This window comes from Salminus brasiliensis, chromosome 12, assembly GCF_030463535.1.
Source record: "Salminus brasiliensis chromosome 12, fSalBra1.hap2, whole genome shotgun sequence".
Classification (NCBI taxonomy): Eukaryota; Metazoa; Chordata; class Actinopteri; order Characiformes; family Bryconidae; genus Salminus; species Salminus brasiliensis.
Genome location: NC_132889.1, coordinates 3,713,574 through 3,735,059, shown reverse-complemented (window position 1 = coordinate 3,735,059; position 21,486 = coordinate 3,713,574). Strand labels below are relative to the sequence as shown.

The window sequence follows — 21,486 nt, the reverse complement described above, 5'->3', positions numbered from 1 at the left end:
TTCTCCTTCACGGTGCCTATTTTTACCGCTCTAACGAGGTTCCGGGCGGGCAGGGTGGAAGGGTTCCACAGGTGCACTGTGGGGAAATGGATGGCCTTGCCACGGAAGGCTCGAGCGGAAGGAGCCCCCTACGGAAAAGAAGGGGAGGGGTGAGGGGGTGTGTGGATGCTTTGCCAGCTGCGCGGGGTCACCTGGGCACCAGGAGACACAGGTGCAGGCACGCCCGAGAGGGCTGGCAGGGCAGGACGTGCAACGGGACAGGTCAAAGACATGATGATCGACAGGGGTAGGGGTGCGGTAGAGAGCTGGAGCTGACCTCCACCTAATGATATTAAATTAACATCTCATTTGTGCTACTCCGATGGTTCCCAGTTCCCTGTCTTGCATATCTTGGTGTTTTCCCTGCTCTGACACAGTGGTTCTCAAACCAGTCCTCGGGGACTCCCATATGGCCCCACATTTTTGCATCATTCCTATGTGTTGGAGCAGAAATCTGGGGTTCCTGAGGTTTGGGAACCACTGCAAAAGCACTCTCTATCAATCTAATCAGGGCTGGGATTCCCTAAACATCTCAGTTCTAAAAGCTGAGGGAGGAGAAAGCACTGTTCCTTTACCCTCCTCCTGTCAGTCCGGGGTCCAACGGGCGACCTTCTGGTCCCAAGCTCACTTCTCTAACCTTTAGACCTTGGCTGCCTTGCATATCTTGGTGTTTTCCCTGCTCTGACACAGTGGTTCTCAAACCAGTCCTCGGGGACTCCCATATGGCCCCACATTTTTGCATCATTCCTATGTGTTGGAGAAGAAATCTGGGGTCCCTGAGGTTTGGGGACCACTGCAAAAGCACCCCCTATCAATCTAATCAATCTAATCTATCTTAATCTAATGAGAATTAAGACCAAACATTAGCAGCAGATCCTATAAGTCCTGTAAGTTGTGAGGTGGGACCTAAATGGATCACATCAAAAAGCCTTGGGTGCTCAGCACCCTGTTGCTGGTTCACAGGTTGTTCTTTTCCTATGAGACCTTTATTTTGGAGTCTTTAGACCTTCTCCTGACTGTGATTGGTTCTAATCCCCATGTTAATTACTGTAGAACTTTGCTCTGTCCTGTCACTGATTGGTTCAAAGCATCAAATCTGTTTCTCTAAGAATTCTCCCTGACTGTGATTGGTTCTAATCACTTTGCCATTTGGTCTGAGACCTCTCCTTGACTGCAATTGGTTCTAGTCCCCATGTTGTTTGTTCTGAGACCTCTCCCTGTCTGTAATTGGTTCTAATCAGCATACCTTTTGTTTTGAGATCTTGAGCCACCGACTACAATTAGTGGGCTCAAGTGATTGGTCCCGATCACCACATCATTTGGTCTGAGATCTTTTTTTGACTGCAACTGGTTCTAAGCCCCACGCCCACCTCATTTGTTCTAAGACTTCTCTGACTGTGATTGTTTTTTACTGTCATCTCAGTTGTTCCTAGACCTTCTCCTGACTGTGATTGGTTCTAACCCCTATGTTGTTTGCTGTGAAACCTTGCTATCTCATTTGTTCTGAGATTTCACCCTGACTGCAACTGGTTCTTATCCCCATGCCATTTGTTCTGAAACCTCTCCCTGACTGTGATTGGTTCTAATCAGCATACCTTTTGTTTTGAGATCTTGAGCCACCGACTACAATTAGTGGGCTCAAGTGATTGGTCGTGATCACCACATCATTTGGTCTGAGATCTTTTTTTCACTGCAATTGGTTCTAAGCCCCAAACCTCAACCTGGCTGAGTTCTAGTCGCAGCTTCGTTAGTTCGGAGACCTCTACTTAAGTGTGATGGATCACGGGTTCTGGTTCCTTTTTAAGCATGCTTACGAAGTGTGTTTTAAATACACTGCCATTTTGAGGGCTTGTATGTGGGTCAACAGTTCAGTTCCTTACTCTGATTAGACTTACAATTAATGTGTTAGTACCAGTCAGTGGTCACTGTTACTGAAAAAGCACTGAATACGTCTTTGGAGTAATGACGGAGTAGTATGCTTTGGGTTCTGCCCAAGTGTTAATGTCTTCTAGCCAAAGTTTAAGTTTTAATGGCTTCCACCCAAGCTCAACACAAAGTCAGAGGGAAGCTTTTGGGGGAAAAAAGCACCCAGTGAGCTATTCGTCATAGGTATAGATGAGCAAGAGAGAGGAAACAATTTGTAGAGGTAAATTAACAGGGAATGAATTATTCAGACAATCAATAGGAGGCTAAAAATGACTCGCTCAGAGAGGGCCTGTCCGTCTATGGGCAGAAGATGAGTGTCTCTGCTGTGCCCAGCATGAGCAGCATGTGTGTGTGTGTGTGTGGAGGCTGACGGATGTGTGCAGACAGAGCTGTGTGACAGATGAGAGTCCGGCGGCGTGTGAGGTCAAGGTCACTAGCAGGGCCATGAAGGGGCGTACTGCATGGCTTCAATCTCCACTCTCGGTGAGTGATGTCATAAATTACGGCTCCCTAAGGAAAGAAGAGCCTGAGTTATGACCTCCTGCAGCTCCACCAAACCCTCCTTATTACTCCTGCTGCTGCCTCTGGACGGAAAAAAAAAACAAAAAAACACCAGGGATAGAAGAAGTGACCAGGGCCGGGCTCTCTGCTTCAGGCTGGAAATCGTGTTTGTTTACATACAGTGTCAGGACGTGGCGTCCGGCATGTGCCTATATGTATTATATAGAGGTGCGTCGATACGATGCTCAGTATCAGTATCGGTCTGATACTGGCCAAAGTCACTGGAGGAACTGGAGGATATCACTGGATATCTGGAGAAAGAAATTCTAATCAGGTAGTTGCATGGTTTAAGCCTATATGTGGGAATTCTAGGCCGGTTTTCCAGGGTTCATAACACATATTTAAATAGCCTAAAACCCCCTAAAAATGACATGGCATGTATAACTGTCTCTTATAAAAAAGTATAGGTGAATAAAATTATGCCAGACTATCAAAAAATCAAGATTGGGTTAGGGGTCTCAGGGCTAGGAAAGGAAACAAAAAATGATGGTATCGGATTGTTATCCGTATCGGCTGATACTCAAGGTTGCAGTATCGGTATCAGACATGATAAAGTAGTATCATGATACCCATAGTATTATATACTATATATTGTCGCTGGATTGTGAAAGCCTTGTATCTCTAAAATTAGGGGAAAAACTCCTTTATTCCAAGTCCAAGTTCTGGAGCCTTTCTATTGGTCCATTCATCATCAAATTTCGACACAGTGAGTCATTCAGATACAGGCCAGCAGCTTTAGGCCATGTTTACATCAACCATCAGAATGGGGTAAAATGAGGCCTCTGCGATTTTGTTGGTGTCAGAGGTGGGGGTTGAGTATTCCCCGAACTGCTGATCTCCTGGGATGTTACTCAGACTGGAGTAATAAAGGAAAGCATTCCAGTGAGCAGCAGAGAGCGGTCAGGCTGGTTGGTTGTCCAACCTTGAGGTGGATGGGCTACACTGTTGGAAGTATAAGATCCTTGAGGAACTTTCGTGGGTTCTTCACTTTGAAACTGGAGGAATCTCTTATGGTGCCTTGAGGAACCTTCAATGAACCTTTTCTTGAATGTTCCTCAATGCATTTGAAGAGGTTCCTCCACAGTTTCCAATTGAAGAACCTTCAAATGTTCCTCAAAGATACTCTTATACGTTTAGCAGTGTAGCCCATCCAGCTGCTTTTAATAGTATACAACAGAAGAAGGAGAATCTGGATTTCACAGATGGAAAGGTGGAGTTTGGTGCCAGCAGCTTGAATCCATGGCCCCAGTCCAGGCTGGTGGAGATGTTGGTGTAAGGTGTTGGGATTGTTTTCTCGGCTCAGATGGGGCCTGTGAATATCAAACAATCAAGAACTGTCGTTTCTTGACCATCATTTACCCTCTTCTAACGGCTACTTCCAGCATGATTGAGCATGATGGCTGGTTTCAGGAACAGCACAAGGATATCAGTGTCCTTTAGGGGCCTCCTGACTCCTGGACGCCTTTGGGATGTGGTGGATCGAGAGACTCAGTGGATGAAAGTGCTTCGGAAACATCTGCAGGAATTGCGTAATGCAATCGTGGCAAATTGGCCTAGAATCCATGCTATGAGAAATTGAGGCCCAGTTTTAGTACGGTGTTATACACCGATATACACCGATCAGCCATAACATTAACACCACCTCCCTGTTTCTATACGCATTGTCCATTATTTCAGCTCCACTTCCCAAACAGGCTTTTTCTTTGTCCATCTGTTTCTCTGCATCCTCAATGGTCAGTGGTCAGGACCCAACAAGACCGCCCACCACAGAGCAGGTAGGTAGTATTTGGATGGTGGGTCAGTCATTCTCAGCACTGCAGTGGCACTGACTGACGTGGTGGTGGTGGTGGTGGTAAGTGTGTTAGTAGTGTGTTGCACTGCTGGTGCGAGTGGCTCAAACACACTGGCGAAATGCCCCTATATGGGAAGGGGAGCTGGTATAATGGACAGTGAGTGAGTTGTGGTTATGGGGCATGCTGGCTCCACCCCCTGGTCAACATAAAGATACCTGTGCAATCCTCGCCCTGTAATCACCATTTCCGTGCCTTGATCCCTCTGTTGATCCATGAATATATATATATATAGACCCTGTCTACCCCTTGTTGCTTGTATATCCTTTTCCTGTCTTCTCCGGCTCTTTGTATGTTCCTTTTGTTTTGTCTCAACCTTTCCTGTGTTTGCTTTACTGTAAACAGATACTCCACAGCTCACGATGTCTGCGTTCACCTCGCCCCCTGCCACGGACTTGGACCTGGACAAACAGCGCACTTGCATCCGTGCCCTCCACGTTTCATAACCCGGATCTGGATCAAAGCCGTATTTCAGGTCTCGCTGAAGACTGAAGGGGAGATCGTTGTAGGAGGTTCATGTGCTCCGAAGTTGCTAAAGTGTGTCAGAGCACGCCCACAAGATGCTCAAGACTCTGACCAAAAGTTCTGTCGCCACGATGACTCATACAGTAACCCACGTCAGCTCTGTGTGTCATGTTGGGCCTCATGTTTCTCCTGATGCTGAAGCTCGCTGTTGAAAGTGACACATAGAGTCACAGAGGAGCGCGAGGCAACACTGCAGAGGTCTGGATGTCTGACAGTGGCTGCTGGAGTCAGACATCTGCCTAAAGACAGAGCCCCGGCCTGCAATTCGATGGCCGGAGTATTAAAACATGGAAAGGAACTCAGGCCTGCTCCTGGACTTCGCTGGTCTTCAGAAGCTTATTAATATTACAGACAGACTAGTTGTTGTTCAGCTAGGTTGTAGATCTCCAGGGTCATCGATGGACCACCATGCACATGTCTGGTACCTCAACCAGGATCCAATTTCCTGCTTTCCTCAGTTCTTAAACACATGACCTTTGAGAATTGACCGTTCACCTGCTGCCTAACGTATCCATCGCTTGACAGATGCCAGAAGCCACTGTAGATAAATATAAATATGATCTATTTTTTTTTCACTTATCTGTCAGTGGTACTAATGTTATGGCTGATTGATAAATGGGATGTAGGTTAGTGTTGATGTTCGGGTCACCTCACCCTATATGCACTGAATATGCCCTATGAATAAATAACCCAGTTAAACTAGCCAGTCCCAATCTGGAGTAAAGCTTGATTAGCATTACTGTCATTAATCTGAAGACTGGCTTACCTCACCCACAGCTTTAGCAACATTTTGTGTCCCTCACAGTTTCGCTCTCCACCGGTCTTGGCAACTCAACTCAGCGAGTAAAAGCTAATAAATGACTGAAAGCCAACAAACAAGTAAAAGATAACTAGCAAGTAAAAGCTATTAAGTAAATGAAAGCCAACAAATAAGCAAAAACCCCAAAACAAACAACAACAAAAACTAACGAGTGAAAGCTAACTATGAGAAAATGGGAGCTAGCAAGCATTGAAACCTAACAAGCAAGCGAAAACCAACTGCCAAGTAAAAGCTAACTAGCGAGTAAAAGCTAACTAGCGAGTACAAGCTAATAAGTGACTGAAAGGCAACAAACAAGCAAAAAAACAACAACAAAAAACTAGCACATGAAAGCTAACTATGAGCAAATGGGATTGAAAGCTAACTAGTGAGTAAAAGCTAACTAGTGAGTAAAAGCTAACCAGCGAGTAAAAGCTAATAAGTTACTGAAAGGCAACAAACAAGTAAAATATAACTACTGAGTAAAAGCTAACTAGTGAGAAAAAGGCAACTAGCAACAAAAAGCGACTAGCTAACTAGCGAGTAAAAGCTATTAAGTGACTGAAAGGCAACCAACAAGCAAAAAAACTACAAAAAACTAGCGAGTAAAAGCTAACTATGAGAAAATGGGAGCTAGCAAGCTTTGAACCCTAACAAGCAAGCGAAAACCAACTGCCAAGTAAAAGCTAACTAGCGAGTAAAAGCTAACTAGCGAGTACAAGCTAATAAGTGACTGAAAGGCAACAAACAAGCAAAAAAACAACAACAAAAAACTAGCACATGAAAGCTAACTATGAGCAAATGGGATTGAAAGCTAACTAGTGAGTAAAAGCTAACTAGTGAGTAAAAGCTAACCAGCGAGTAAAAGCTAATAAGTTACTGAAAGGCAACAAACAAGTAAAATATAACTACTGAGTAAAAGCTAACTAGTGAGAAAAAGGCAACTAGCAACAAAAAGCGACTAGCTAACTAGCGAGTAAAAGCTATTAAGTGACTGAAAGGCAACCAACAAGCAAAAAAACTACAAAAAACTAGCGAGTGAAAGCTAACTATGAGCAAATGGGAGCTAGCAAGCATTGAAACCTAACAAGCAAGCGAAAACCAACTGCCAAGTAAAAGCTAACTAGCGAGTAAAAGCTAACTAGCGAGTACAAGCTAATAAGTGACTGAAAGGCAACCAACAAGCAAAAAAACTACAAAAAACTAGCGAGTAAAAGCTAACTATGAGAAAATGGGAGCTAGCAAGCTTTGAACCCTAACAGGCAAGTGAAAACCAACTGCCAAGCAAAAGCTAACTAGCAAGTAAAAACTATTAAGTGACAAATAAGCAAGAAAGAAAAAAACAACAACAACAAAAAACTAGCGAGTGAAAGCTAACTATGAGAAAATGGGAGCTAGCAAGCATTGAAACCTAACAAGCAAGCGAAAACCAACTAGTGGGAATAAACCAACTAGCAAGTAAAAGCTAACCATCGAGTAAAAGCTAATAAGTGACTGAAAGGCAACAAACAAGCAAAAAAAACAACAACAAAAAACTAGCACATGAAAGCTAACTATGAGCAAATGGGATTGAAAGCTAACTAGCGAGTAAAAGCTAACTAGCGAGTAAAAGCTAACCAGCAAGTAAAAGCTAATAAGTTACTGAAAGGCAACAAACAAGTAAAATATAACTACTGAGTAAAAGCTAACTAGTGAGAAAAAGGCAACTAGCAACAAAAAGCGACTAGCTAACTAGCGAGTAAAAGCTATTAAGTGACTGAAAGGCAACCAACAAGCAAAAAAACAACAAAAAAAACTAGCGAGTGAAAGCTAACTATGAGCAAATGGGAGCTAGCAAGCATTGAAACCTAACAAGCAAGCGAAAACCTACTAATGGGAATAAACCAACTAGCAAGTAAAAGCTAACTAGCGAGTACAAGCTAATAAGTGACTGAAAGGCAACAAACAACAACAAAAAACTAGCACGTGAAAGCTAACTATGAGCAAATGGGATTGAAAGCTAACTAGCGAGTAAAAGCTAACTAGTGAGAAAAAGGCAACTAGCAACAAAAAGCTAACTAGCGAGTAAAAGCTAATAAGTGACTGAAAGCAAACAAACAAGTAAAAACAACAACAAAAAACTAGCGAGTGAAAGCTAACTATGAGCAAATGGGAGCTAGCAAGCATTGAAACCTAACAAGCAAGCTAGTAGGATCAGCTTGCCTGGCTAACTGGTAGCATGTTGGCTACATCGGCTGGCTAGCATATTGGGTGCTAAATGGTTCCTACACAGTGAAGCTATGCTAATGTTTAGCTAATTTTTAATAGAAAGCTAAACTGTTCCCTAAACCACGTCGACGAATCTCAGTAACGTGATTTGAGTGCTTGTGTGGCTCGAATTTACGGGAGGGTTTGTGAGATTGTTGACTTCTGGTGTTTGTTAGCACTGCTAGCCTCGTGGCTCTGGCTCCAGTAGCTCCCACTAAAGGAGGCCAACTGGCAGATTGACTACACGTGAGGCTTTAAGGGGCCGTCTGCTTTAAGGGGTTAGGTTTTACCTACCGAGCGCTACTCCCGCCGCCTGGCCGTCCTCGCGGAGCGGCGCAGCGCTCTCCACTGAGTCTGTATGTCATGTTCTTTCCAATTGACAGTGACAGCCATAATAAAAAAATGAGCCCAGCTTATCGATTTCAGGTGATGAGATTCACTCGTCTGGAGGTCCTTTTTTTTTCCACGGCGGCGTGACACATTGGAGGGCTTCTCGCAGACTTAAGGGTCTGCGGGGTGCTGAGTACCATGGAGGTGGGCTGAACGCTTGAGGGATGAAGAAGAAGCGGATGCTGGAAAAAAGGGAGGATGCTGGAATGCGTTTCATAAACCCCTCGTGAAAAGTGAAGCACCGGCTCTTCACGATCGGCCGGGCCCATCTGATCAGGCTGCTCTGCTGAGAAAGGAGAGAGAGAGAGAGAGAGAGAGGGGGAGAGAGACAATGTTCAATCATGGTCTTCTCTCTGGAACAGATGAAGGGAAGGAGGGGTGAGGGGCTGAGGAGCGATTCTCCATCTTTCTGCTCGCTGCAGGAGAGCCATGGAAAGAGAACATGTGCCCCAGGGCTGTGCTGGCTGGGTACACGGCCACAAACCCACCCCCCACCCCCCCCAACTGGAGGAACGCTAGCCCTCCATAACCATTCTGGACGGCTGCAAGATGCTCGAAGGAGGGTGGACTGTCTGTAGAGGCGCAGAAGAGGAGTCTTTAGGGTTCTTCAACTCATTCAGCAATGCCTGGTACACTGCATGTCCAAATGTTTGTGGACACCCCTTCTAATGGATGCATTCAGCTGCGTCAAGTTGCCCCACACACAAGCTGGTCTAGAGAACTGCCGATAGAATAGGACTCTCTGGAGCAGATAAACATCATGAACCTATCAGCACCTTGCTGCCTATAATGCCAGGCGTGGGCTCTGACACTAAGTGCAATCAAATCCTCACAGCAATGCTCCAAAATCTGGAGTCTTTCCTGGACAGTAGAGGCGGTTCCTCTTTTTTTAATACCCTCAATTTCAGAAGAAGTAATGAATGAACAGGTGTCCCAATACTTTTGTCCACGTTGTGTGTCCGTGGCAGGTGGTTGATAGGGTGTTGCTGGGTGGTTGTTGTGATACCCAATGCCATTTCTAGGTTGGGTGTTGCTAACAGGTTGTCATGGGGATTGAGGAGCAAGGTGCTTGCCATGTGCAGGCCCACAGGCCCCCTAATGCAGAGGAACACTAGCCCTCCACAACCGTTCAGGGGGGCAAGCAGCACAATGATGATTGGAGGGCTGATTGTAGAGACGCTCTAGTCTGGTGTCTTCCTTTGATTCAGCGATGCCTCGTCCCCCCGGTCTCGATGTGGCGCCCCTGAATTTGTATGGAGCACTGTGGACAAACAGGAGACACTTTCTGATATGCCTAAGCGTGACCACACGCAGATCCTGACTCCCCGACTCTACCACTTTCTCTCCGAAACCGCTGGAGGAAAGAAAAGGACACAGGGTTTATTCCCATGGAAACCAAGTCTCCATACTCTGCGCAAGATGAGAGAGAGAGAGTCGTCTGTGGTGAAACAGAAAAAAACCCGGTAGGCCCAGAGAAGGAGCTGACTTGACGTCTGGAACAGGGTCGTCGCTCTTCTTCAGATTCAGATGCTTTTATACCGACAATTAGCAGTTATCGATCCAGCAGCTGTCCGCTGGGGGAAACTTACAATGGTTGGGAAAATCCTTCATTCCTGTTTTTGCCCTGAGGGGAATGACACTGCGATAAATAGCTCACCCTCGCTGAGATTCTCCGAGCTCTCCTCAGAGGAAAGGGTTTTTTTAATGTGGAGAGGATAAATGTGTGCAGATGAGTGAGCGGAGGGTCCACTTTACTTGGCTTGTTCAGGCCTGCTCAATCCTGGACGCTGTGTTTCTAATCTCACCAAAATACCCCACAAAACCCAGCCAGCGTCCTGTCCTATGCGGAGGTCAGGTCTAGGCAGTACTGTAGAGCATTGTATATAATAGTGTTGAATGGGTCAAAATGAGAAATGATGTCATACTTATGAGATACTAAGTCATAATTATGATATACTTGTTATAATAATGAGATACTAGATTATAATTAAGAGATACTAAGTCATAATGAGGGTCATAAGTATGAGGTAACCAGTTATAATAATGAGATACTATGTCATAATTATGAGATATTTTGTTGAGAACATAAGTCGTCATAATGAGATACTAGGTCATAATTATGAGATACTCAGCCATAATGAGAAAGTGTCATACTTATGAGATACTTCGTTATAATAATGAGATACTAGGTCATAATGAGAATGTAAGTCATAATACTGAGATACTAGGTCCTAATTATGAGATACGTAGTTATAATAATGAGATACTAGGTCATAATTATGAGAAACTAGGTCCTAATGATGAGATATTTAGTTATAATAATGAGATACTAGGTCATAATGAGAATGTAAGTCATAATACTGAGATACTAGGTCCTAATTATGAGATACGTAGTTATAATAATGAGATACTAGGTCATAATTATGAGAACTAGGTCCTAATTATGAGATACGTAGTTATAATAATGAGATACTAGGTCATAATTATGAGAAACTAGGTCCTAATTATGAGATACTTAGTTATAATAATGAGATACGTAGTTATAATAATGAGATACTAGGTCATAATTATGAGAAACTAGGTCCTAATTATGAGATACTTAGTTATAATAATGAGATACGTAGTTATAATAATGAGATACTAGGTCATAATTATGAGAAACTAGGTTCTAATTATGAGATACTTAGTTATAATAATGAGATACTTAGTTATAATAATGAGATACTAAGGCCTAATGAGAATGTAAGTCATAATAATGAGATACTAGGTCATAATTATGTGATACTAGATCATAATTATAAGATACTAAGTCATAATGAGAAAGTATGTCATACCTATGAGATAAGTCATAATTCGTCGTAAGTCATAATTATGATATACTTAGTCATAATAATGAGATACTATGTCATAATTATGAGATACTACAACATAATGAGAAAGTAAGTCATAATAATGATATAATATGAACCGTACTAAGTGGCGGATGACAATGAGAGTCATAGTATGACATACCTTGACTAGTTAGTCATAATAATGACACAGTAGGTCATAAATATGAGATAATAATCATATTTTAGGTCATGATTATAAGATACTAAATCATAATAAGAAAGTGTCATATGTATGAGATACTTAGTTATAATAATGAGATACTAGATCATAATTATGAGATTATAGGTCTAGGTCATAATGAGAACATAAGTCATAATAATGAGACACGTAGTCATAATTATGAGATACTAAGCCATAATGAAACCATAAGTCATATAACTATGAGATATTAGTTAAGTATGACATAGTAGGTAATAATAATGACATATGAGGTCATAAGTATGAGATAGTACGCCATAATAATGAGATACTGGGTCATAACTATGAGACTTACTATCTCATCATTCTGATTGACTGCTTCACCTTTTTTGTTTTCAACAAGTGCTGGTAAGGGGCTTCCATACACCTCAGCTGTGGAAGCCCGGTTCTGGAAATCAAACCCGGGGCCCACCTCTGCAGCCTCTGGGCCACGGCTGCCCCCATTATTAATAACCAATGATCAAAATAATGAAGAGCATCATCAGACATACATGTAATTGTACAGTGTGAGCTTTCTCTTTTAGAAAATAGATCATAAACAGCATATTAAAGATGAATAGTTCAGTGCTGGTAATCTCGCGAGGAGTGTTTCGTTTCTCGCTGCAGTTCGTGCGCGTCACCACTCGGGGGCGCAGCGCTCTCTATATGTCTCTCTCTCTCTCTCTCTCTCTCGCTCACTCTGTCTGTAAAAGCCCCTACTCGCGGGCACACGCACGGCTCTCCCCCTCTCTCTCTGGCCGCTCCGGGGGTCTCTCTCTCTCTCTCTCTCTTTCTGTGTCTGTGTCTCGCTCCCTCTCTCTCTCTCGCGCGCGCGCTCTCAGTACCGGATCATGGTGTCCGGCGTGTGCGCCCGCAAGTCCGCGGCTCGCCGCTCGCGCTCGGCTCTGATCGTCGCTCTCACGGTTCTCCTGCTGCAGACCCTCGTCGTGTGGAACTTCAGCAGCCTGGACTCTGGCGACGGCGCGGGTGAGGACGGAGGAGCAGCCGCCGGAGGAGGAGGAGGCGGCGGCGCAAGAGGCGCAGGAGGCGCTGGAGGCGCTGGAGGCAGGGAGAAGAGGGACCGGCTGGCCGCCGTCGAGTACCCGAGAGGCGGCGTGCACAGGCGGCAGCAGCCGCCGCCACCACCGCTGGGGAGAGCGGCTCTGAGACACAAACAGCAGCCGGTAAGCAGACATGGACGTTTTTCCTTTATGCATGGATAGAGGGATTCGCACACACACACACTTACACACACACACACACACACACATATATATACATATGCATATACAGATACACACACACACCGTGCCATTCATCTGCCTCAGCAGCCCCTCATAACGGGCCTTTGTGGTGGCTGCTGAGGAGGGATGGGATGGATGCCTGCACGTCTCAGGCTCTAGGTCTGCTGCTCTATTGGACACGTTCCTGAGCTGAGCACCCTCTTCCCGTCCACATCATCTGCTAGAACCAGGAGACACATCATGTCTGCCCCAGTCAAGCCTGGTTCTGTCCATGTGATCATCTCCCATAGCCATGAAGCCATGGTCTAAATAACTTCCAGAGCATTGTAGGCTGGCCTGCACTCCTTCTCCTGGACACTTCCACAGAACTCCTGTCTCACCTCCCCCATTAATGGTCCACTAGCAGACTCATTATTTTGCCTTAACTGCTCAAAGCAGGCTCCTCGTCTTCTTCTCAGCCCGGGATCCGGTTTGGTCCTAAAAAAAAAAAAGCCCTAGAAGCTTCGGTTCCCCTTTTTTTCCACTCAAGCAGATTAATAAGCAGTGACTGTAGCCACTGAGGCCACGTTTCTGAGCGAGCATGTCTTACAAAGCACTGTGGAATGCCTCTTTTACTGGGATTCCCGTACACTGCTGTGGAGCTTTCCGGGGCTTTGCATGGGAATGTAACCCCTGGGAAGGGTGGCACTGTTGTCAGGTTGTCTCCGTCTAAAGCAATGACTTCATGTGGTTAGTAAACCTCATGAGAAGCATCTCGGCGGGACCGTCAGGGGACATGATGGTCCTGCCGAGATGCTTCTGTCCTCAGGGCTGGACAAATCCAGAAGAACTGGACTGGGACTTAAGTCTGGGTCCTGTTTCAAAACCTCACTCAATTAAATGTGGAGACATGGAGGCCAAATGTCCAAAAAACGAGCTCCATTTAATCACGCTTAGTCGTATCAGTGCGCAGAAACCTTGTATCTCCACTTTTGTTGCCATTTTTGACTAATTTATGAGTCTGGCAGTTGTTCTACACGCCGTGTCCAAATCTCATAATGAACGGACCAATAGAAATGCTCCAGAAGTCTTTGTCCATTGACTTCCATTGACGTATTTTTATTTTATTTTATCGAGATTAGCAACTTCGGTCAACAGTAAACAGAAAGTAAACAGGACAAAGAGGAGATTTCTTTGTTGGAGGGTTCGTGATGTGGTTGTGTGTGGTGCGGTAGGTAGTTCTAGTCCCAATATCCATGCGCAGTGGTGGTCAGTCTGATTCACCACTGATCAGTTGAAAAAATCAATGGTAAATGAACGAACATACAGCTGAAGTTCTGAATGAGCAGGTAAGGAGTGAAACCACTGGCTAACACATGAATACTTGACCCATGACACTTAACCATGTCATAACAGATGTCATAAGCTGACGTCCATTACGATAACAGTGTTACAACAATCTCACCAGTATCACCGCTAATCGCCATTGACCCCTAATTGAGGGCATTTACCGCGGGTCGGGAGTTCAGCACAGCCGGGAGTCCAGCAGACTACTACTACTACACCTGGCAACCAACAGGTGAGTTGAATCAGGTGGGATAAACAGGAAAAGCACTAAACTGTGCAGGAATCCGGCCCCCCAGGACCGAGAAATCGGCCACCCCAGCTCATAAGATCAGCTGTCCGCTGTTCATGGCATGGTGATCAGGTCTGGTCAGCAGGGTTCATGCAGGGTGTGTTACCCTCACACTCACACTGTGTGTTGGGGTGTTATATGAGTGTTCCAGTGGTTCAAGTAAAAATAGCTAATTTTATAGTGTAGATGTTTTTCGGGTATCGGGTATTGGGTAGCGATATTCATAATTTTTATATCGGTATCATATCAGCAAATAAACAGTGGTATCGTGCCGCCTCTATGGGCTCCTTTTTCTTTTCCCTTTTTCATTGGACAGTAAATATCTATAATACCTATAGCTATGTAATACACACTGTTTGGTTAAAGGGCCCATATCAAGGGCCCCAGCTTTTCTCCTGTAAAAAGAGCTGGGTGTAATGTATATGAATAATACATATAAAACTAGGCTACAAAGGCAGTTTAGCCCCGCCCACTCATTTTGACGATATAAGGAGTTTTCAGGACTGCTTTTCAACAAGGCCAGATACAGATCAGCCAATCAGAACCGAGGCCATTTACATAGACCAGCCTTAAAAACATGGTATGAGACGATAAATTAGGGGATGGGCCTTTTAAGTGCCTGTATGTTTCTTGATTGGACCCTTAAGAGCATTCTGTGTCCCCTCGCGATTCTGGACGGATAGTTTGGCAAAAATTGATCACGATGGACACGATTGATCGCTGACCCCAGATGCAGTCGATCAACCAAGACGTGTTTGTTATCCGACGTATGCTTCTTCGGCTTCCCACGGGAAATGCTAGGCTAACGGTGCTAACAAACACTGGCGTTAGACAGTCACCAATCTCGTTTTTTCAGTATCTTCACTGATTTGCTTTTAATATTAATTTTTAATATTTATGTTTATGTTTGTGTTTCTATATATATATATTTTTGGCTGAACTATTTCTTGAAATGCTAATAAATAGCATTTTAGAGTTGTTACATATTATACACTACACAAGATGTCCAAATGTTTCTGGACACTTCTTCTAATCAATGCGTTCAGCTACTAGAAATGGTTTATCAGAATAGGCCTCTGTGGAGCAGATGAGCATGAGGCGTGGGCTAGAGGGGTCTAAAGCCCCCCAGCATTGAGCTGTGGAGCAGCGGAGGAACTGTGTTCTCTGGAATGATGGATGGTGGAGCTCCATCCAGAGTAAGATCCTGACCTCACTAATGTTCTTGTGGCGGAATGCAATCAAATCCTCACAGCAATGCTCCTCCAAAATCTAGTAGAAAGCCGCCTTCTTCCCTGGATAGTAGAAACAGTCACTCTAACAGAAGCAGGATCAGCTCTTTTTCAGTCCCCTTGATTCCAGAAGAATCAACAAATGAGTAGGTGTCCCATTACTTTTGTCCCTATGTAAATGTATATATTTCACATGTAGGTAGCATTAAACCAGGTGCGCTTTCACGCCTCACTGTTTGCCTCTACAGCAGCGCAATTGATACAGCACTCATGCATGATGCATCACACATCCCATAATTAGCAGCTGATAGTTATTGTGTGCTATCGTATTAACATGACGTCCTTTGATGTGGGGATGGCCAGCCGATTAGCCGCGCCTTCGCTATCGTCGGCTTTGATCAGGGAACGCATGCCGCGTCGAGGAGATGTCACCTTGATGACAAGGCAGAGAAGACGGGGAGCGGCCGGGGGCTCGGGTTCAGGTGCTACGCTTAGAAATAACGGCACCCTGGTAGACCCGCTTCCTGCTCCATAAAGAAGCACGTTTGTACGAGATACGAACTGTGTGTCCAAATGTTTGTGGACACCCCTTCTAATGAATGCATTTTGCTGTTTCAAGTTGCACCCATTGCTGACACCGATGTGCAAATGCACACACACACACAGCTTGTCTAGTCCCTGTAGAGACGTACTGCCAATAGAATAGGACTCTCTGGAGCAGATAATAAGATAATAAAATCCTATTGGCACCATGCCAGCTAACGCCAGGCGTGGGATAGAGGGGTGTAAAGCCCCTCAGCATTGAGCTGTTCTCTGGAATGACGGATGGTGCTCCATCCAATACTTTTGGGATGCTTTGAGGAGATGGTGTATTTACGATAGGGTGGTGATCGTCCAACCTCCTGACCTCTCTAACGCTTGTATCATTGAATGCAATCAAATCCTCACAGCAATGCTCCATCCTCCAAAGTCTAGTAGAAAGCCTTCCTCCCGGGACAGTAGAGACAGTTACTCCAACAAAAGCAGGACACTCTTTTTTTTTAATACCCTTATTTTGGAAGAAACAGTAAATGAGCAGGTGTCCCAATACTTTTGTCCATACAGTGTGTGAATGTGAACTGTTAAATTGTTTAATACATAATAAATCATTAGTTTAATAATTTTCAATAATGATTAAATTATCAAAACAAACAGAAAGACACAGCTAGTTTCATTCCAGGGCCAAATAACAGAGTGGTAAATGCTACTAGCAACCACCTATTAACACCATGGGAACCACCTAGCAACTACATAGTAACCCTGTTTCACTCCAATGACCAACCACTGGGGATACCATAGCAGCTGCCTAGCAACCATCTTTCAACAACTCAGCCACCACTAACCAATACAATATAGCAACTACTCAAAATACCATAGCAACCACCTAGCAACACCACAGCAACCCGACCCAAGTCGTAGCTGAACGGTTTAGGATGCTGATTGAATGCATTCTGAAGGTTCTCCACACTCGCGCATCTCTTTTCCAACTGTGGTTCTACAGGCGATCAAAAACAACCCCCTGTGTAGCACCTTCTCGTAGCGAGAAGACTGCGAGCAGCTAAAATCAGCCTCACCTTCTCACAGCGCCAGGATATCTCGGCAGACTTGTTGAAAGTTTAATATGCGCAGCGTCTGACGTGATAATTAGAATCAGTGGAGTCGGAGATCTATCTCTCTCCCGACTCCCAACCCTAATATTTAGAGCAGCGGGTTGCCAGTTGTTTTGAATTTGCGCCGGAGCTGCTGCAGCCTGTATCACTCCCATTACCGCAGATCTAACGCTTACACGCCTGTAGTTATTACTCACTCATCAGTCATTTGTCTATATTGGGGAAATATGATCATGTAATTACAATTTTAATTGCATACTTGGGTGCATAATTAACTACATTTACTATCAGCTTGGGGGCGGGGGGAGGGGTAGGGGGGGTGCACGATGACATCAGGATCATGTCTGTTTGGGCCTATTTGCTTAAAAGGCCCTGAAATTGTGTAAAGTGTAGTAAGGTGCTGTTACGGGATGCAGGCCCGTTGCTATGTGGTAACCAGGGCGAATGTTTGCTAGGTGGTTGTTGCTATGATATTTTGGGTGATTGCTATTGTGTTGCTAGGTGGTTGCTAGGCAGTTGCTATGGTATCTCAAGTGGATGCTATGTGGTTTCTATATTGTTACTAGGTAGTTGCCATGCTGTTGGTAGGTGGTTGCTGTGCTGTTGCTATGTTGGCGTAATGATGAAACTAGTTTTTGCTAGATGGATGCCATGGTATTTCTGGTGGTTGCTGTGGTGTCTAGGGTGAAACTGTTCTTGCTAGATCATTGCTATAATAGTTGCCAGGCGGTTGCTAGGATATTTTGGGTGGTTCCTATTGTGTTGCTTAATGGTTGCTATGATGTTGCTAAATGGTTGTTATGGTATTTAATGTGGTGTTGCTTTATGGTTGCTAGGGTATACTAAGTAGTTGTTATGGGGTTGCTGGGTAGTTACTAGGTGGTTGCTATAGTCTCGTTAGGTGGTTGCTGTTGTATTTCAGGTGGTTACTAAAAGGGTGCTATATTGTTGCTTGGTGGTTACTGTGGTGTTGCCAGGTGGTTGCTATGGTGTTGCTAAGTGGTTGCCAAGGCCAAACGCCATTGATGTCAGTTACACTAAGTAATGTCTGAGCAGGTGTTTGGACTGCCAGTTCTCGCTGTAGTGTGGCAGCTGTAGTGGGAAGTATAGGGCTGTATTGTCCATCTGCTGCAAAGCTCCTGGCAGTGCTGTTTACGAGAGCGGGCAACCCCACAACCCTGCAGACAACAGCGAGAGCGAGAGATCCAGAGGTGGAAGAGTGGAGCGCTTCACAGTCTGTCATGGCTGAGTTGAGGAAAAAGGTCAGTGGCGCTGAGGTCACCCCGTGCACTGTCTGCCTCCAGCAGCAGCGCTAAAAGCCAAGAAGCAGAACCCTGTCTGAAGCGGAGGGGTCTGCGCCGCTGCCGTTTCGAGACAGGCCCCCACCAAATTCAGATTTAACCCTCAGAAGTCGACTGTAATTTCACACGGACCCATTTATTATTTATTCAGGGGTGTGAAATATTCAGTAAGTACTATGAAATAATGTGTAAGCTTTAAGAGAGAGAGAAGCCCATGTCATGATGAGCGAGGTTTTCCTCTGGTTTCAGAAAAAGGATGTAAAGATCAAGGGTGTTTTCTGCTATAGTGTTGCTAGGTGGTTGCTAGGCAGTTGCTAAGCGGTTACTTTGGTATTACCAGGTGATTGCTACAGTATCCCAGGATGTTGCAGTGGCATTGCTAAGTGGTTCCTGGGTGTGTGCTGTAGTGTTGCTAGGTGGTTGTTATAGTATTGCTTATTGCCCGCTAAAGAGTTGCTAAGTGGTTGCTAGGTGGTTACTGTGGTGTTGCCAGGTGATTGCTACAGAATCCTAGGATGTTGCACTGGCATTGCTAAGTGGTTGCTGGGTGGTTCTTATAGTGTTGTTTATTGGCCGCTAATTAATTGCTGGGTGGTTGCTAGGCGGTTGCTAAGCGTTTACTGAGGCGTTGCCAGGTGATTGCTACAGTATCCCAAGATGTTGCAATGGCATTGCTAAGTGGTTCTTGGATGTGTGTGCTATAGTGTTTCTTGGTGGTTGTCATAGTGTTGCTTATTTACTGCTGTGGAACGGTTAGGTGGTTGCTAGGCAGTTGCTAAGCGGTTACTGTGGTGTTGCCAGGTGATCGCTACAATATCCCAGGATGTTGCAGTGGCATTGCTAAATGGTTCCTGGATATGTGTGCTATAGTGTTGCTAGGTGGTTGTCATAATGTTGCTTATTGCCCGCTAAGAAATTGCTAGGTGGTTGCTAGGCGGTTACTGTGGCGTTGCCAAGTGATCGCTACAATATCCCAGGAGGTTGCAGTCACATTGCTAAGTGGTTCCTGGATGTGTGCTGGGTTCCTGGGGAGAAGGCTCCATCTACCCACTCTTGCGCTCTCTCTGGCTCTGGCTGCCGATTACTAGCAGCATGGCCAGCGATCTGCTGGTCACAGTGCCGGTGGCAGCGCCGGTGGCAGCGCCGGTGACCGCGCCTTATTCCGGCCGGTCCAAAAGATTTCAGTAGCTGACCCTCACGGCTGATCCTCACTGCCTTCCTCTGCCCGTATATATATATTAGCCTCAGAGCTCCGGTGTAATGCCTGCAATGCACGGTCTACATACAAAGCCGCTTTGGTGTTGGTGTCAGATCGAACTGCTTCAGACGACGCTCGGCCCTGTTGCCGCACTTGCCGAGACTCCTGCTGGCCGCCGGGGCGCTTCTGAAAGAGCAGCGGCGGCTGCTATTAGGGAGCCTCAGTGAGCCTCTATTCTGGCTCTAAAGCTGAGAGCAGGCTTTGTTGTGGCTGTGTTGTGGGTGGCTTTTCCGGGCTTTATCTGTCCTCTTTGGGCAGGCTGACAGTAGAGGACAGGTGGTGGATCTCTCTTCTTTTTGATCTCACGCTTTTGTTCGCCTGGCTGTTGCCCCCCCCCCCCCCCCCCCCCCTCGTACCTCTCTTTCCCCAACTTCCCCAACTTGCAGTACAGGGTCTTTCTGTTCTTCTGGGCTTTTTCTTTTTGTTTTTCTTTTTTTTTATATTTTAAAACGACCTCTGAACAGAATCTGGAAGTTCCTTGATTGAGCGACGTGCAGGTTTTTAATTTTTTCTTCTCGCTGCAGCTAAAATCAAAAAAGGAAGCGGAACGAGTCTCTGAGAGCGATGGGTTTTCCTGCGAGGTGACAAAATTGTCCATTTACAGCTCGCTGGAATTGATTGAGAGGATAATTCATGTGAATAAACGCCTAGTGCAAATTTCCCAACAGAAAAAAAATGCTGGAAATTGCACCCGGGAGTTAAAACATGAGGAGAAAAGAAATTACCGATACACATCCTACGCCCCTCACCCCCCCCCCTCACCCCCCCCCCACAGTTCCTCCTAGAAAAAAAAAGTGGCGAGTCTGTGCACGTTTTCCTGACGTTTGCACGTGCCGGGTGTTGATTGAGACGTTATGTCTGACAGATCTGCTTCTGAGTGATGGATGGGAACGGTGGGAGGGAGGCAGGGTGCCGTCATTTGGGATCCAGGTGTTGCTACATGTGTTCCGCATGTTCCAGCGCTGGTTGAAGGTCGTTGCTTTGCACTTTGCTCGTGCTGTTTGACCTCTTTTCTCGGCAGGCAGGGGCAGAGATCGTTGGCCGGCACCTGCAGCAGTCCTCCTCCAGTCAGTCCTCCTCTCTTCTCCAGTCAGCCTGGCGTTAGCCTTTAGCTTAGCACCTGCTTGCTTCCTCAACAACGTCCGGTCGACCCTTCTCCCTATTTTGACCGACCTAGTGTTAGCTTTTAGCTTAGCACCTGCATGATTCCACAACTTCCACAACTTCCGGTCCACCCTTCTCCCTACATTGGTTGGCCCAGTGTTAGCTTGTAGCCTAGCACCTGCTTGCTTCCACAATTTCCACTTCTTGCAGTCGACCCTTCTCCCTACTTTGGTCAGCTTAGTGTTAGCTTTTAGCTTAGCACCTGCTCGCCTCCATAACTACTTCCGGTAGACCTTTCTCTATACTGGTCAGCCTAGTGTTAGCTTTTAGCTTAGCACTTGCTTGCTTCCACAACAACTTCCGGTCAACCCTTCTCCCTACTTTGGCTGACCTAGTGTTAGCTTTTAGCTAAGCACCTGCTAGCTTCCACAACTTACACTTCTTGCAGTCAACCCTTCTCCGTACTTTGGTCTGCTTAGTGTTAGCTTTTAGCTTAGCACCTGCTAGCTTCAACAGCTTCTTCTTGCAGTCAACTCTTCTCCCTACTTTGGTCTGCTTAGTGTTAGCTTTTAGCTTAGCACCTGCTAGCTTCAACAGCTTCTTCTTGCAGTCAACTCTTCTCCCTACTTTGGTCAGCTTAGTCTTAGCTTTTAGCTTAGCACCTGCTTGCATCCACTACT

At 45.4% G+C, this 21,486-nt stretch overlaps 1 protein-coding gene across 1 annotated transcript in view; it reads left to right on the top strand.

Moving 5' to 3' along the window:
• Window positions 1-12,119: 12,119 nt before the first annotated feature.
• Window positions 12,120-21,486, top strand: part of xylt1 (xylosyltransferase I) — a 98,849-nt gene continuing 89,482 nt past the window's right edge. Inside the window, exon 1 of the mRNA XM_072693921.1 lies at window positions 12,120-12,590. Coding sequence (XP_072550022.1) covers window positions 12,258-12,590 — 333 coding nt within the window. The 5' untranslated portion in view covers window positions 12,120-12,257. The remainder of the gene's footprint in view (window positions 12,591-21,486) is intronic.